We start from the raw sequence: 13,755 nt of genomic DNA on the forward strand, positions 1-13,755 counted from the left end.
AGACAGTCAAAAGTTTAAAAAAAAATAATTCTTTTTACATGAAATATACATTCCCCTACAAAGCAAACAATGAGACATGCACAAATAACCCACACAGAAGAAAAAGAAGAAAAAGAGGAGGAGGAGGGGTGGTGGTGGTGGCGGCGACGACTTTGTAAATGGTAGAAATAGGACCAAAACGTCGTCATAAGCTCCTCTCTTCTATGTGCGGGTTATTTGAGTATCGTTCCACTCATGGTATTGTGCCTTTTTTGTTATTAATGAAACTTTTTTTTTTTTCAACAAGTCGGTCGTCTCCCACCGAGGCAGGGTGACCCAAAAAAAAGAAAGAAAATCCCCAAAAAGAAAATACTTTCATCATCATTCAACACTTTCACCACACTCACACATTATCACTGCTTTTGCAGAGGTGCTCAGAATACAACAGTTTAGAAGCATATACGTATAGAGATACACAACATATCCCTCCAAACTGCCAATATCCCAAACCCCTCCTTTAAAGTGCAGGCATTGTACTTCCCATTTCCAGGACTCAAGTCCGACTATATGAAAATAACCGGTTTCCCTGAATCCCTTCACTAAATATTACCCTGCTCACACTCCAACAGATCGTCAGGTCCCAAGTATCATTCGTCTCCATTCACTCCTATCTAACACGCTCATGCACGCTTGCTGGAAGTCCAAGCCCCTCACACACAAAACCTCCTTTACCCCCTCTTTCCAACCCTTTCGAGGACGACCCCTACCCCTCTTTCCTTCCCCTAAAGATTTATATGCTTTCCATGTCATTCTACTTTGATCCATTCTCTCTAAATGACCAAACCACCTCAACAACCCCTCTTCTGCCCTCTGACTAATGCTTTTATTAACTCCACACCTTCTCCTAATTTCCACACTCCGAATTTTCTGCATAATATTTACACCACACATTGCCCTTAGACAGGACATCTCCACTGCCTCCAACCGTCTCCTCGCTGCTGCATTTACCACCCAAGCTTCACATCCATATAAGAGTGTTGGTACTACTATACTTTCATACATTCCCTTCTTTGCCTCCATAGATAACGTTTTTTGACTCCACATATACCTCAACGCACCACTCACCTTTTTTCCCTCATCAATTCTATGATTAACCTCATCCTTCATAAATCCATCCGCCGACACGTCAACTCCCAAGTATCTGAAAACATTCACTTCTTCCATATTCCTCCTCCCCAATTTGATATCCAATTTTTCTTTATCTAAATCATTTGATACCCTCATCACCTTACTCTTTTCTATGTTCACTTTCAACTTTCTACCTTTACACACATTCTCAAACTCATCCACTAACCTTTGCAATTTTTCTTTAGAATCTCCCATAAGCACAGTATCATCAGCAAAAAGTAACTGTGTCAATTCCCATTTTGAATTTGATTCCCCATAATTTAATCCCACCCCTCTCCCGAACACCCTAGCATTTACTTCTTTTACAACCCCATCTATAAATATATTAAACAACCATGGAGACATTACACATCCCTGTCTAAGACCTACTTTTACCGGGAAGTATTCTCCCTCTCTTCTACACACCCTAACCTGAGCCTCACTATCCTCATAAAAGCTCTTTACAGTATTTAGTAACTTACCACCTATTCCATATACTTGCAACATCTGCCACATTGCTCCTCTATCCACTCTATCATATGCCTTTTCTAAATCCATAAATGCAATAAAAACTTCCCTACCTTTATCTAAATACTGTTCACATATATGCTTCAATGTAAACACTTGATCTACACATCCCCTACCCACTCTGAAGCCTCCTTGCTCGTCCACAATTCTACATTCTGTGTTACCTCTAATTCTTTCAATTATAACCCTACCGTATACTTTTCCTGGTATACTCAGTAAACTTATTCCTCTATAATTTTTACAATCTCTTTTGTCCCCTTTCCCTTTATATAAAGGGACTATACATGCTCTCCGCCAATCCCTAGGTACCTTCCCCTCTTTCATACATTTATTAAACAAAAGTACCAACCACTCCAACACTATACCCCCCCCCCCTACTTTTAACATTTCTGTCATGATCCCATCAGTTCCAGCTGCTTTACCCCCTTTCATTCTACGTAATGCCTCACGTACCTCCACCACACTTACATTCTGCTCTTCTTCACTCCTAAAAGATGGTATACCTTCCTGGCCAGTGCATGAAATTACCGCCTCCCTTTCTTCCTTAACATTTAAAAGTTCCTCAAAATATTCTCGCCATCTACCTAATACCTCCCTCTCCCCATCTACTAACTCCCCTACTCTGTTTTTAACTGACAAATCCATACTTTCCCTAGGCTTTCTTAACTTGTTTAACTCACTCCAAAATTTTTTCTTATTTTCATTAAAATTTCTTGACAGTGCCTCTCCCACTCTTTCATCTGCTCTCCTTTTGCACTCTCTCACCACTCTCTTCACCTTTCTTTTACTCTCCATATACTCTGCTCTTCTTATAACACTTCTGCTTTGTAAAAACCTCTCGTAAGCTACCTTTTTCTCTTTTATCACACCCTTTACTTCATCATTCCACCAATCAACTCTTTCCTCCTGCCCCCACCCTCCTATAACCACAAACTTCTGCCCCACATTCTAATACTGCATTTTTAAAACTATTCCAACCCTCTTCAACCCCCCCACTACTCATCTTTGCACTAGCCCACCTTTCTGCCAATAGTCGCTTATATCTCGCCCGAACTTCCTCCTCCCTTAGTTTAATGAAACATGCACAATAAATACATAAATACTAAAACGACACTTGCCTTTATTGAAGAGTATTGATGAGTGATGAGAGACTTTCTTGAACACTGGGATTTTCAGAGTGATACACGAATAAAGGCTTCGCTTTGCAATCCCCACTAGCATACAACAAAACATGAGAGTTAGCCTGTCTTTCATAGGCTTGTGTTCTGGGAGTGCCTTTTCCTCCTGAGTAATGTAGGTCCTGTTTGGCATTTTCTTCCAGAGCAGGCCTGTTTCGTCACAATTGAACACTTGTTGGGGTTGGAATTTTTCAGCTTCGCCATGTCTTATCACACTGTGTATGCCACTACGATTCTTAAATCTCTCAAACCAACCATTCCTGGCCTTAAATTCACCAATATGAGCACTAGTTCCAGGCATTTTTTCCTGTTCACCTGGGTGTTAGTCGACTGGTGTGGGTAGCATCCTGGGGGACAAGATTAAGAACCCCAATGGAAATAAGTTAGACAGTCCTCGGTGACGCACCGACTTTCTTGGGTTATCCTGGGTGGCTAACCCTCTGGGGTTAATTGTTTCTCGTTATCGGTAATTGTTTTTTGTTAAGCCACACCAACAACACACACTCCACATCTTCGAGTAGTACAGCTGACGGTGGTGCAGCAGCAGCTGACGGTGGTGCAGCAGCAGCTGACGGTGGTGCAGCAGCAGCAGACGGTGGTGCAGCAGCAGCTGACCGTAGTGCAGCAACAGCAGCAGCCCGTGGTGCAGCAACAGCAGCAGACCACGGTGCAGCAACAGCAGCAGACCACGGTGCAGCAACAGCAGCAGACCACGGTGCAGCAACAGCAGCAGACCACGGTGCAGCAACAGCAGCAGACCACGGTGCAGCAGCAGCTGACCATGGTGCAGCAACAGCTGACCGTGGTGCAGCAACAGCTGACCGTGGTGCAGCAACAGCTGACCGTGGTGCAGCAACAGCTGACCGTGGTGCAGCAACAGCTGACCGTGGTGCAGCAACAGCTGACCGTGGTGCAGCAACAGCTGACCATGGTGCAGCAACAGCTGACCGTGGTGTAGCAACAGCTGACCGTGGTGCAGCAACAGCTGACTTTGGTACGATAGTATTTCGATAGTTTTTCTCACCCTTTTTACCACAGGGTTGGCACTAGAGGCTTTCTTTGGGCCCATGGTGGCTTATTTAGCAGTTACAAGCACTAAAAACAATGGAATAATACAAAATGTATCGCATGTATGCGTGGAACTGTCCGCCCTGGCTTGTAAACAATGGCACACTAGCTGAAGGCAGGACAGCTGAGGTGCTCAGGCTGGACAGACAGCCGGACACGTTTCAGACAAATGTCCTTACCCGAGTTTTTCATTGTTGGTCGAGCCAATATTTTTACGCAAAAGCGCATCGCTACCCAATTTTATCATTAGTCAATGCCATCATTGGTCGAGGGTCCACTGTATACTATTATAATTATTATAGTATTATATTATTATTATTATATTATTATTATTATATTATACAGTGGTACCCAGAGTTTTGGCCATAATTCATTCCAGAAGGCTGTTCGAGCGCTGTTACTGAACGAATTTGTTCCCATGAGGAATAATGTAAATTAGATTAGTCCGGTGCAGACCCCCAAAACTACACTAACAAAAGCACTTACAATAATACACTTACACAAGTGTTCGAGTTGGGAGCTGTATGAAACTCGGGGTACCACTGTATTATTACGTATATTATACGTACTATTATTATTAGTAGTAGTACGTACGTATTATTATTATTAATTTAGGGAACCGGAGCACAGATCCAATTCCCTAGATCAAGAGCCCCTCACCAAGGAACCTCCCTTCAGGGGGAAGTCCGCATCCTGAAATTTTGTTTGTATCCAGAAGCAAAAAATCGACCAAACGACTGTTTGTATCCTGAAAAGTTTGCATGAGGCATTCGAACGCTGAAGTTCCACTGTATTATTAAAAATGTAATTTTTTTTTTTCAACAAGTCGGCCGTCTCCCACCGAGGCAGGGTGACCCAAAAAAGAAAGAAAATCCCCAAAAAGAAAATACTTTCATCATCATTCAACACTTTCACCACACTCACATTATCACATTATAAAGAAGACGTCTTAGAACAATTATCAGAGAACAAGAGACTGTAACTTAAAGCTTTAAAAAAAAGGAATGAGGTTGAAGAAAGGAGGTCCCCTAGTCTGTCTTACAATCAGTGGAAACTTAAAACATCTTCACAGAATAACACATAACTGAAGACAGGACACCAAGAGCACAGGGATTATCTAACTACAAAAATATACAATAAAAAGTGAAGGTAAATAGAATACTGTTAAACCACAAATGTTAAGCTACACCTATCAATAGAGGAAACAGTAATACAAGGACTATAGAGTGGCTGAGGAATTCGAACTAAAAGAGAGGACCAGGAAGAACATGATCACAGCATAAAATGCTCAGTGGATTATATACGGACACGTTGTTTGAGACATGAGAGAGTGTCATGAGAAAAAGATAGTAGCTAAAAATGAAGATGAACCATACGAATGTTAGTATCAGCCTCAGGATAGGGAAAAAGCACTATACTAAAGAAATGAAAGCAAAACATCGTATAATACACAATTTCAAAATACGCGAGCAGGCCCTGGAGGTTAGAAATTGGTGAAACCAGTTGATAAGAGGTAAAGAGGCAGAAGCTAGTACTAGACCCCTGAAAACAAGTGAGTAAATAAAAACAAACCATGAAAGATATGAGAAACAAAATCAAGTCTATTCCAACCATCAAATAGTTTTTTCAAAACACACACACACACAAAAGAAAACTAAACTAAAAAAAAAAAAAAAAAACTAGGGATACCATAGTGACAAATATTTGGAAAAAGATTTCACATACAAACGCATATAGGGAAACCATAAAAAAAAAATTAACATACCAATCATTTACTACTAGATATATATAAATAATCTAGGTAGTAGGTTGGTAGACACCAACCGCCCAGGGAGGTACGTACTACCGTCCTGCCAAGTGAGTAAAACAAAAGCCTGGAATTGTTTTACATGATGGTAGGATTGCTGGTGTCCTTTTTTCTGTCTCAAACATGCAAGATTTCAGTTAAGTCTTGCTACTTCTACTTACACTTAGGTCACACTACACATACATGTACAAGCACATATATACACACCCCTCTGGGTTTTCTTCTATTTTCTTTCTAGTTCTTGTTTATTTCCTCTTATCTCCATGGGGAAGTGGAACAGAATTCTTCCTCTGTAAGCCATGCATGTTGTAAGAGGTGACTAAAATGCCAGGAGCAAGGGGCTAGTAACCCCTTCTGTATAAATTACTAAATTTAAAAAGAGAAACTTTCGTTTTTCTTTTTGGGCCACCCTGCCTCAGTGAGATACAGCCAGTTTGTTGAAAGAAGAATATACGTATAAATAAAAAATCCTATACCTAAAATTAAATGATCTGACAAGCTGTGGTGCCTATGTCAGACTTCATGCTGTGAGCACAAATAGTTTGAGTTTTCAAACCACAAACCAACAAGGAGGCCAGGTTCAAGACTGGGTCACAGATATGATCCCTGGAATTAAGTTATACAACAACTAAAGTTATGCAAATGGGAGACAAATCTCACTGTGTGTGTACATTCAGAAAAACAGTGAGAGCTTACCTTTTGCCCAGTTCTGAGAGTTCCACTGAAGACACGTGCAAAGGCAACAAACACCTCCTCATTCATCCCCTTTCTCTCTTCCTCTACTTTTTCTTCTTTATCCTTCATTATTTGTTCCTGCTGACTTGTCAACTCTTCATTTTCTTCTGTTGTTAAGATTCTTTCTTGACCAGATTCGGTGTTAACAGCTACAAGTGTGGCTTCCTTCCTGCGACGTAATACGTCCCTGCGTGTTGCTATTTCTTTTTCTGACAACAAGCCCTGACTGACATTTTCATGAGTTACCTTTATTCCAGTATTTTTGTCCACTGGAAGGAGTTCTCTCTGCACACCAAACATCTTTGAGATATAAACAATAAGTGGCTCATTTTTGTCACTACTACATTTCATAAAAGCTTTTTTAAGTTTTTGTGTTTCTGGTGGCAGGGAATCAAACCTCTGAGTTGCTGAACACATAAGCTTTGTTGCACGTTCTTCTGACATGTCTGCTGCACTTGGTAAATGTTCAACAACCATCTCCAAGACTGCTGAAGCTAAGGGAAGCCAACCACTACACAGGCAATTAAGTTTTAATCGCATATCTGTTGACTTGCGTATACTCATCGGAATCTTCACTCCTAAAGTCTCTGCCAATTTCTCAGTTTCATATTTGTCTTTTTTCACCATAATAGTATCATAAACTTTGTAAAGATTTTCCAAGATTGTAACAAAAAGAGGATTCTTTCGTTTATCACGTGCACCAGATACAATTTTTTTCTCACCACCTTTTGTAGTTATATAGTAGTCTCCCCACAAAGTTTTGTTGAGGACAGCTTTATTCATCCCCAATTTTGCAGAAAATAGATTAGCAAAATGGTGAATACTGAAAAATAAAAATAAAAATTAAAAGAACATATGAAAACTGAAAATTAATCTAAAAATAGAAGCAATAGCAGGAACTTTAATGGGTCCTATATTTATAAAGTAATATATCCTATTTACTTTCTCTCATACAGTGGAACCTTGGTGTTCAAACATACCAAATATCGAATGAACTGGAGCCCGAATAATTTTGTTCAGAAAAAACTGATCTAGTTTTTGAACATTTTTCTTGAGTCCGAATGCACCTAATAAATACTGTATCAGATACAGAACCTTTCGGAGTTCGAACACCACCCAATAACCAATTAAGTTCAAACACCAAGGTTCCACTGTACTATGCATATGAGTGAGATTACCTGTTTCCTATTTGTAGTCACAGGAGCAGAACTGATCACTGTGTTCTAAATTCAGTTTTTAATTTATTCTTTCAATTTCCAGTGGTTCTAGAATTACCTCTTATTTTATCTTACTTTTTCCTTGGTGCAGAACTGCAGCCTCTTGTGCTCAGTGTTGAAAGTATTGAAAAATCATCTTTCTTTATTCTTTTGTATCTTTGCATGACTTCATACGTTGTCTTCGCTTTTCTTATTGGACAAAAAGTTTATTTTAGTCTAAGCCTAATAATTAGAATACAGTGGAACCTCTGCTTATGAGTTTAATCCATTCCATGTCCTTGCTCACATCTGGATTTGCTCGTTTGCAGAGTCAATTTTCCTCATTTAAATTAACTGAAATACAATTAATCTGTTCTGGCTCTCAGGAGGCACGACAAGATGCTTCAATATTTTGCTAATATCATCTTTACAGCTTATTTATCTATCATAATTCATCTAATATTACATACTAAACAATATAAATAACAGAAACCTGATATATACTCTAGAATGAATAAAAAATGTCATTATATGACAGGTGGAGGAGGCCACAATCGCTCCCGCTTTGTTGTGGTAATCACTGCCATCTAGAGACGGCCTTTTGAAGCAGTCTATTATTATATTTATTATATAGTACATTATTATTATACATGTATGTATTATTTTATGTATTATATTATTATTATTATTCTATTATTATTATATATTATACCGTTATTATATGTATATTATTATTATTATTATTACAATACAGTGGACCCCTGGTTAACGATATTTTTTCACTCCAGAAGTATGTTCAGGTGCCAGTACTGACCGAATTTGTTCCCATAAGGAATATTGTGAAGTAGATTAGTCCATTTCAGACCCCCAAACATACACGTACAAACGCACTTACATAAATACACTTACATAATTGGTCGCATTCGGAGGTGATCATTATGCGGGGGTCCACTGTATATATAATTTGTACTTTTTATTCACACAAAAAATAGAAGATTTACTGTTATACAGACTACTGCATTATTGTAATAATTTTATAAATAATGTCATCCCATTCATGACTGCATATTGGAATGGACAGTGATGTCATTTGTTTACTCTTGTACATCGCCAAACAAACATTTCTGCTACTTTGAGCTCAATTTCAAGGTACTTTTTGTCTTGAAACCAATCAAACTTATACCTGTTTCTGTAACATATCTTCCATTCTATCAAATGAGATTAAAAAAACGAGAATACAACCATAAAAACCATACAAAAATACCGCTAAGGGGTGGCTAATGGCTGAGAAGCAAACTCCGTTATTTATGGTCTGATTTCTTTCATTTTTGGTGTACTTTCAGAAGCATCTCTCCATCATACATTGCCCAAGTTTCAATGTGATAGTCCAACAAACTGAGATCCAATTCCCTAGATCAAGAGGAAGAGCCCCTCACCAACATCATGGAACCTCCCTTGAGGCCTGCTCGCATCTGGAAATTTTGCTCGCGTCTGAAAGCAAAAAATTGACCAAGCGACTGCTCGCATCTGGAAAAACTCGCACATGGATGCACTCACAAGTAGACATTCCACTGTACTTTATATTTACTCCCTCATAAGCCATTGTGTATTTTTTCTTAAAAAAAAAAAAAAAAAAAAAAAAAAAAAAAAAAAAAAATCTTATACACGGTTGATTTTTATTTTGTTGCTGAAGCGGTTTAGTTTATTATGCACCCCATATCCATCCTATGGACGGCAGCACAAGAACAAATGGATACACAGAAGGCCTAGGAACTAGACCCCAAAAGAGTTTACAGGAGTACATCTGGATTTATACTTATAGTTCACTCTCCTATTGCAAGCACATTTAGGAAATTTCCTTAATATGTCTGGTAACTTATTTTCATTAATAAGATATCTTGACATGTCACATATGTTATTATACTGTATCTCTATATTACTCAATAAGTGGACAATTAAGCACAGTGCTCAAGACAGTGACCAAATGCCTGACCACATACTTTGCATTTAGTTTGATCATCATCAGTGTCTACCAAACTGCCAGAAGTACTTGTAACCAAGCCTAAGCCTGGCCACTGCAACATAAGTCCGTCACATTGCAAGTTACTCCACAAATGTACTTATCTATGTTCATGTTATCATAGTGGGTTATTGATCTACTCAGGCTTCTAATTGCATTCCTGTAACTTCCAATTTCATTATTTACTTCTATTATTATTCCTAGCTAAACACAGATGCACCAGTTATATTCTACATTCTCCTTCAGGGTACTTTTTTTTTGTTAACATATCAACTTTATCATGAAAGAGTATCAAATATGCGATGGAATAGATAAAAAAATTTCATTCGTTTTTCCTGGATTTCTGAGCATCTATATCTGGCTTCTCCAAAGAGCATGTTGTTAGTCATTATGGAAGTCAAGAGCCTTTAGTGATGACATAAAATCAATAGTCATTATAGAGCCAAGCTCAGTGTCATAAGTTAACTGTAGCATCATTAGGATGGCAAACAATTGTTTACAATGTAGATGCCAAGTTGTTAATTCTTGTGATAAATTATGACTAATAATTAGGCCAGAAATTTCCTCTCGAGGAGTTGCCTCTGCAAGTGATTTAACCCTTTGACTGTCCATCACTCAAAACTACATCACTGACGCCAGGGTCCGTTACACTGATCTACATCATGAGCTCAGCTCATTCATATAAACTTTAAGTGGTAATTATGGCCTAGATACAAGAGAATGAGTCTGTGCAGTGAGTGTGCACAGTACAATATAATCCTGCCTCGCAAGGTGCATGATGGGCAAAGCTAAACTCTGACCTAGCACTTAGTTTAACCCTTTGAGAGTTCAAGCCGTAGATCTGCCTTGTCCACAGGGTCCAAGCCGTAGTTCTACGCCATAAGCTCAGCTCACTCAGATAAGCTGTGAGCAGTAAATTTGAGCCTAGATATGAGAGAATGTATCTATGTGGCAAGTGTGCATCATTTAAAACAAATCTTGCAGCATGCAGTGCATGAGAAAAACTGCAACCATGTGTTTGGATTAAAACACCAAATTTGCAGTGTATTTTCGTACGGTTTTTACAGTTGTATTCACAGTTTCTTGGTCTCATTTGATTGAATGGAAGATATATTACAGAAATAGAGATGATTTTGATTGGTTTTAGCATTGAAAATAGCTTGAAATTGAGCTGAAAATTGCAGAAATGTTCAATTTTTGCCGATGTCCATGAGTAAACGAGTGACATCATACATCCAATACACGTCAATTGGTGGGTTTAATATACATTCACGCATGCTCTGATATTACTTATACAATTATTACAATATTGCACAACAGTAAATCTATTTTTTGGTGTGAATAAAAATTCATGTAATACTAGTGAAATAGCTAAGAATTTGGTCGACTGAAATAATGTAAGTGGTCTAAAATAGGAGTCAAAATGGGCAAAATCGCTGATGCGTAAATATGGCTGACGCAGTAAAATTCGCGATAGTATAATTTTATCAATTTTCCATCAAATTTCACACTTTTTGTTTTATTACCTTCAGAAAAAATTCTCCACCATTTCATAAGAAAAAAGAAAATTTTTTTTTTTAAATTCTTGGATCCTGTGAACAAGGTGTACATCTACGGCTTGGACCCTCAACGGGTTAAAATAGTGACTTTGAAGGGTTTTCTAGGATAGATTTTATGTATTTTCCCATTTTACAGAGTGCAGATTTTTAGGAGTGTAATCTATGGATCATAAAAGGTTTTATTATAAATACTGTATTCATCACAAGAGCATTTAAAAAATGTTGGGATAATTAAGTATAGTATACAACTACCTAACAAGTCTTCAATAGGAAGTAAAAAATAGGCAAACAGAATATTTAAGTTAATAGGGAAATAAGTTGTTTTATATTTAAAATTCCTAGCTTCAGTATTGTATGTTACTGATAGCAACCACTTAAGAACAAAGTGCAAAAATAAATGGAAACTTACCTAAAACCCCATCCATCATAAGCACTTGCAAAGACTACATTGCCTAGCTCTGGCAAAAAATATAGATCAGAATCATCAACTGTGTTTATGCCCCAGTCAGCAAATATACGCTGAGCTTCAGGCATTTCACACTCTGAGACTTTTCTTTCAATCTCTGATAACTTTCTCTCTCTTTCAGCCTGCTTACGTATTTCTTCTACTTCAGATTCTTTGGCCAAGACAGCAGTGTTATACAGTTCACCCATGTATGCATTAACCTGGTGACAGGAAAAACTAACATTAATTTTACTATTATGCAGGAGAGCAAAACATTAACATGTTACCACTACATATGGACCTTAAAACATATTTGACATATACTACATGCAAGAATGGCATAGATAATTCAAGCTCCTGGAATCACCAGTGAAATTCTAGCACAGATAGAGCAATGAGAAAAGACAGAAACAGAATTATCAGAAAGAGATTAATAATACAAATTAAATGCTTTTAAGTATAAAACTCTTTCTGGGAACTTCCACTTGTGATACAGCATACAATAAATTAATCACAAATTTTAAAAAGGTAGGTTTAAAAATGTAGTGTTAGAGTGTTCAGCAGAAGTCTGTGGTTACAGGAAAGTGGGTGCGGGAGGAAAGAGGAGCGACTGGTGGAATGATGTAAAGAGAGTAGTAAGGGAGAAAAAGTTAGCATATGAGTTTTTACAAAGTAGAAGTGATGCAAGGAGGGAAGAGTATATGGAGAAAAAGAGAGAGGTTAAGAGAGTGGTGAAGCAATGTAAAAAAGAGAGCAAATGAGAGTGGGTGAGATGTTATCAACAAATTTTGTTTAAAATAAGAAAAAGTTTTGGAGTGAGATTAACAAGTAAAGGAAGCCTAGAGAACAAATGGATTTGTCAGTTAAAAATAGGATAGGAGTTATTAAATGGAGAGTTAGAGGTATTGGGAAGATGGAGGGAATATTTTGAGGAATTGTTGAATGTTGATGAAGATAGGGAAGCTGTGATTTTGTGTATAGGGCAAGGAGGAATAACATCTTGTAGGAGTGAGAAAGAGCCAGTTGTGAGTGTGGGGGAAGTTCGTGAGGCAGTAGGTAAAATGAAAGGGGGTAAGGCAGCTGGGATTGATGGGATAAAGATAGAAATGTTAAAAGCAGGTGGGGATATAGTTTTGGAGTGGTTGGTGCTATTATTTAATAAATGTATGGAAGAGGGTAAGGTACCTAGGGATTGGCAGAGAGCATGCATAGTTCCTTTGTATAAAGGCAAAGGGGACAAGTGTGCAAAAATTATAGGGGGATAAGTCTGTTGAGTATACCTGGTAAAGTGTATGGTAGAGTTATTATTGAAAGAATTAACAGTAAGACGGAGAATAGGATAGCAGATGAACAAGGAGGCTTTAGGAAAGGTAGGGGGTGTGTGGACCAGGTGTTTACAGTGAAACATATAAGTGAACAGTATTTAGATAAGGCTAAAGAGGTTTTTGTGGCATTTATGGATTTGGAAAAGGCGTATGACAGGGTGGATAGAGGAGCAATGTGGCAGATGTTGCAGATATATGGTATAGGAGGTAGGTTACTGAAAGCAGTGAAGAGTTTTTACGAGGATAGTGAGGCTCAAGTTAGAGTATGTAGGAAAGAGGGAGATTATTTCCCAGTAAAAGTAAGCCTTAGACAAGGATGTGTGATGTCACCGTGGTTGTTCAATAAATTTATAGATGGGGTTGTAAGAGAAGTAAATGCGAGGGTCTTGGCAAGAGGTGTGGAGTTAAAAGATAAAGAATCACACAAAGTGGGAGTTGTCACAGTTGCTCTTTGCTGATGACACTGTGCTCTTGGGTGATTCTGAAGTTGCAGAGGTTGGTGGATGAATTTGGTAGGGTATGTAAAAGAAGAAAATTGAAAGTGAATACAGGAAAGAGTAAGGTTATGAGGATAAAAAGATTAGGTGATGAAAGATTGGATATCAGATTGGAGGGAGAGAGTATGGAGGAGGTGAATGTATTCAGATATTTAGAAGTGGACGTGTCAGCCGATGGGTCTATGAAAGATGAGGTGAATCATAGAACTGATGAGGGGAAAAGGGTGAGCGGTGCACTTAGGAGTCTGTGG

At 38.3% G+C, this 13,755-nt stretch overlaps 1 protein-coding gene across 2 annotated transcripts in view; it reads right to left on the reverse strand.

Moving 5' to 3' along the window:
- The window catches only part of LOC128690322 (elongation factor-like GTPase 1), a 93,181-nt gene that overhangs the window by 44,620 nt on the left and 34,806 nt on the right, over positions 1 to 13,755 (reverse strand). For both annotated transcript variants that reach the window (XM_070090478.1, XM_070090479.1), the window contains exons 5-6: positions 11,647 to 11,903; positions 6,424 to 7,285 (exon numbers count right to left, since the gene is read on the reverse strand). In XM_070090478.1, coding sequence (XP_069946579.1) covers positions 6,424 to 7,285; positions 11,647 to 11,903 — 1,119 coding nt within the window. The remainder of the gene's footprint in view (positions 1 to 6,423; positions 7,286 to 11,646; positions 11,904 to 13,755) is intronic.

Source organism: Cherax quadricarinatus, chromosome 32 (genome assembly GCF_038502225.1).
Source record: "Cherax quadricarinatus isolate ZL_2023a chromosome 32, ASM3850222v1, whole genome shotgun sequence".
Taxonomy (NCBI): domain Eukaryota; kingdom Metazoa; phylum Arthropoda; class Malacostraca; order Decapoda; family Parastacidae; genus Cherax; species Cherax quadricarinatus.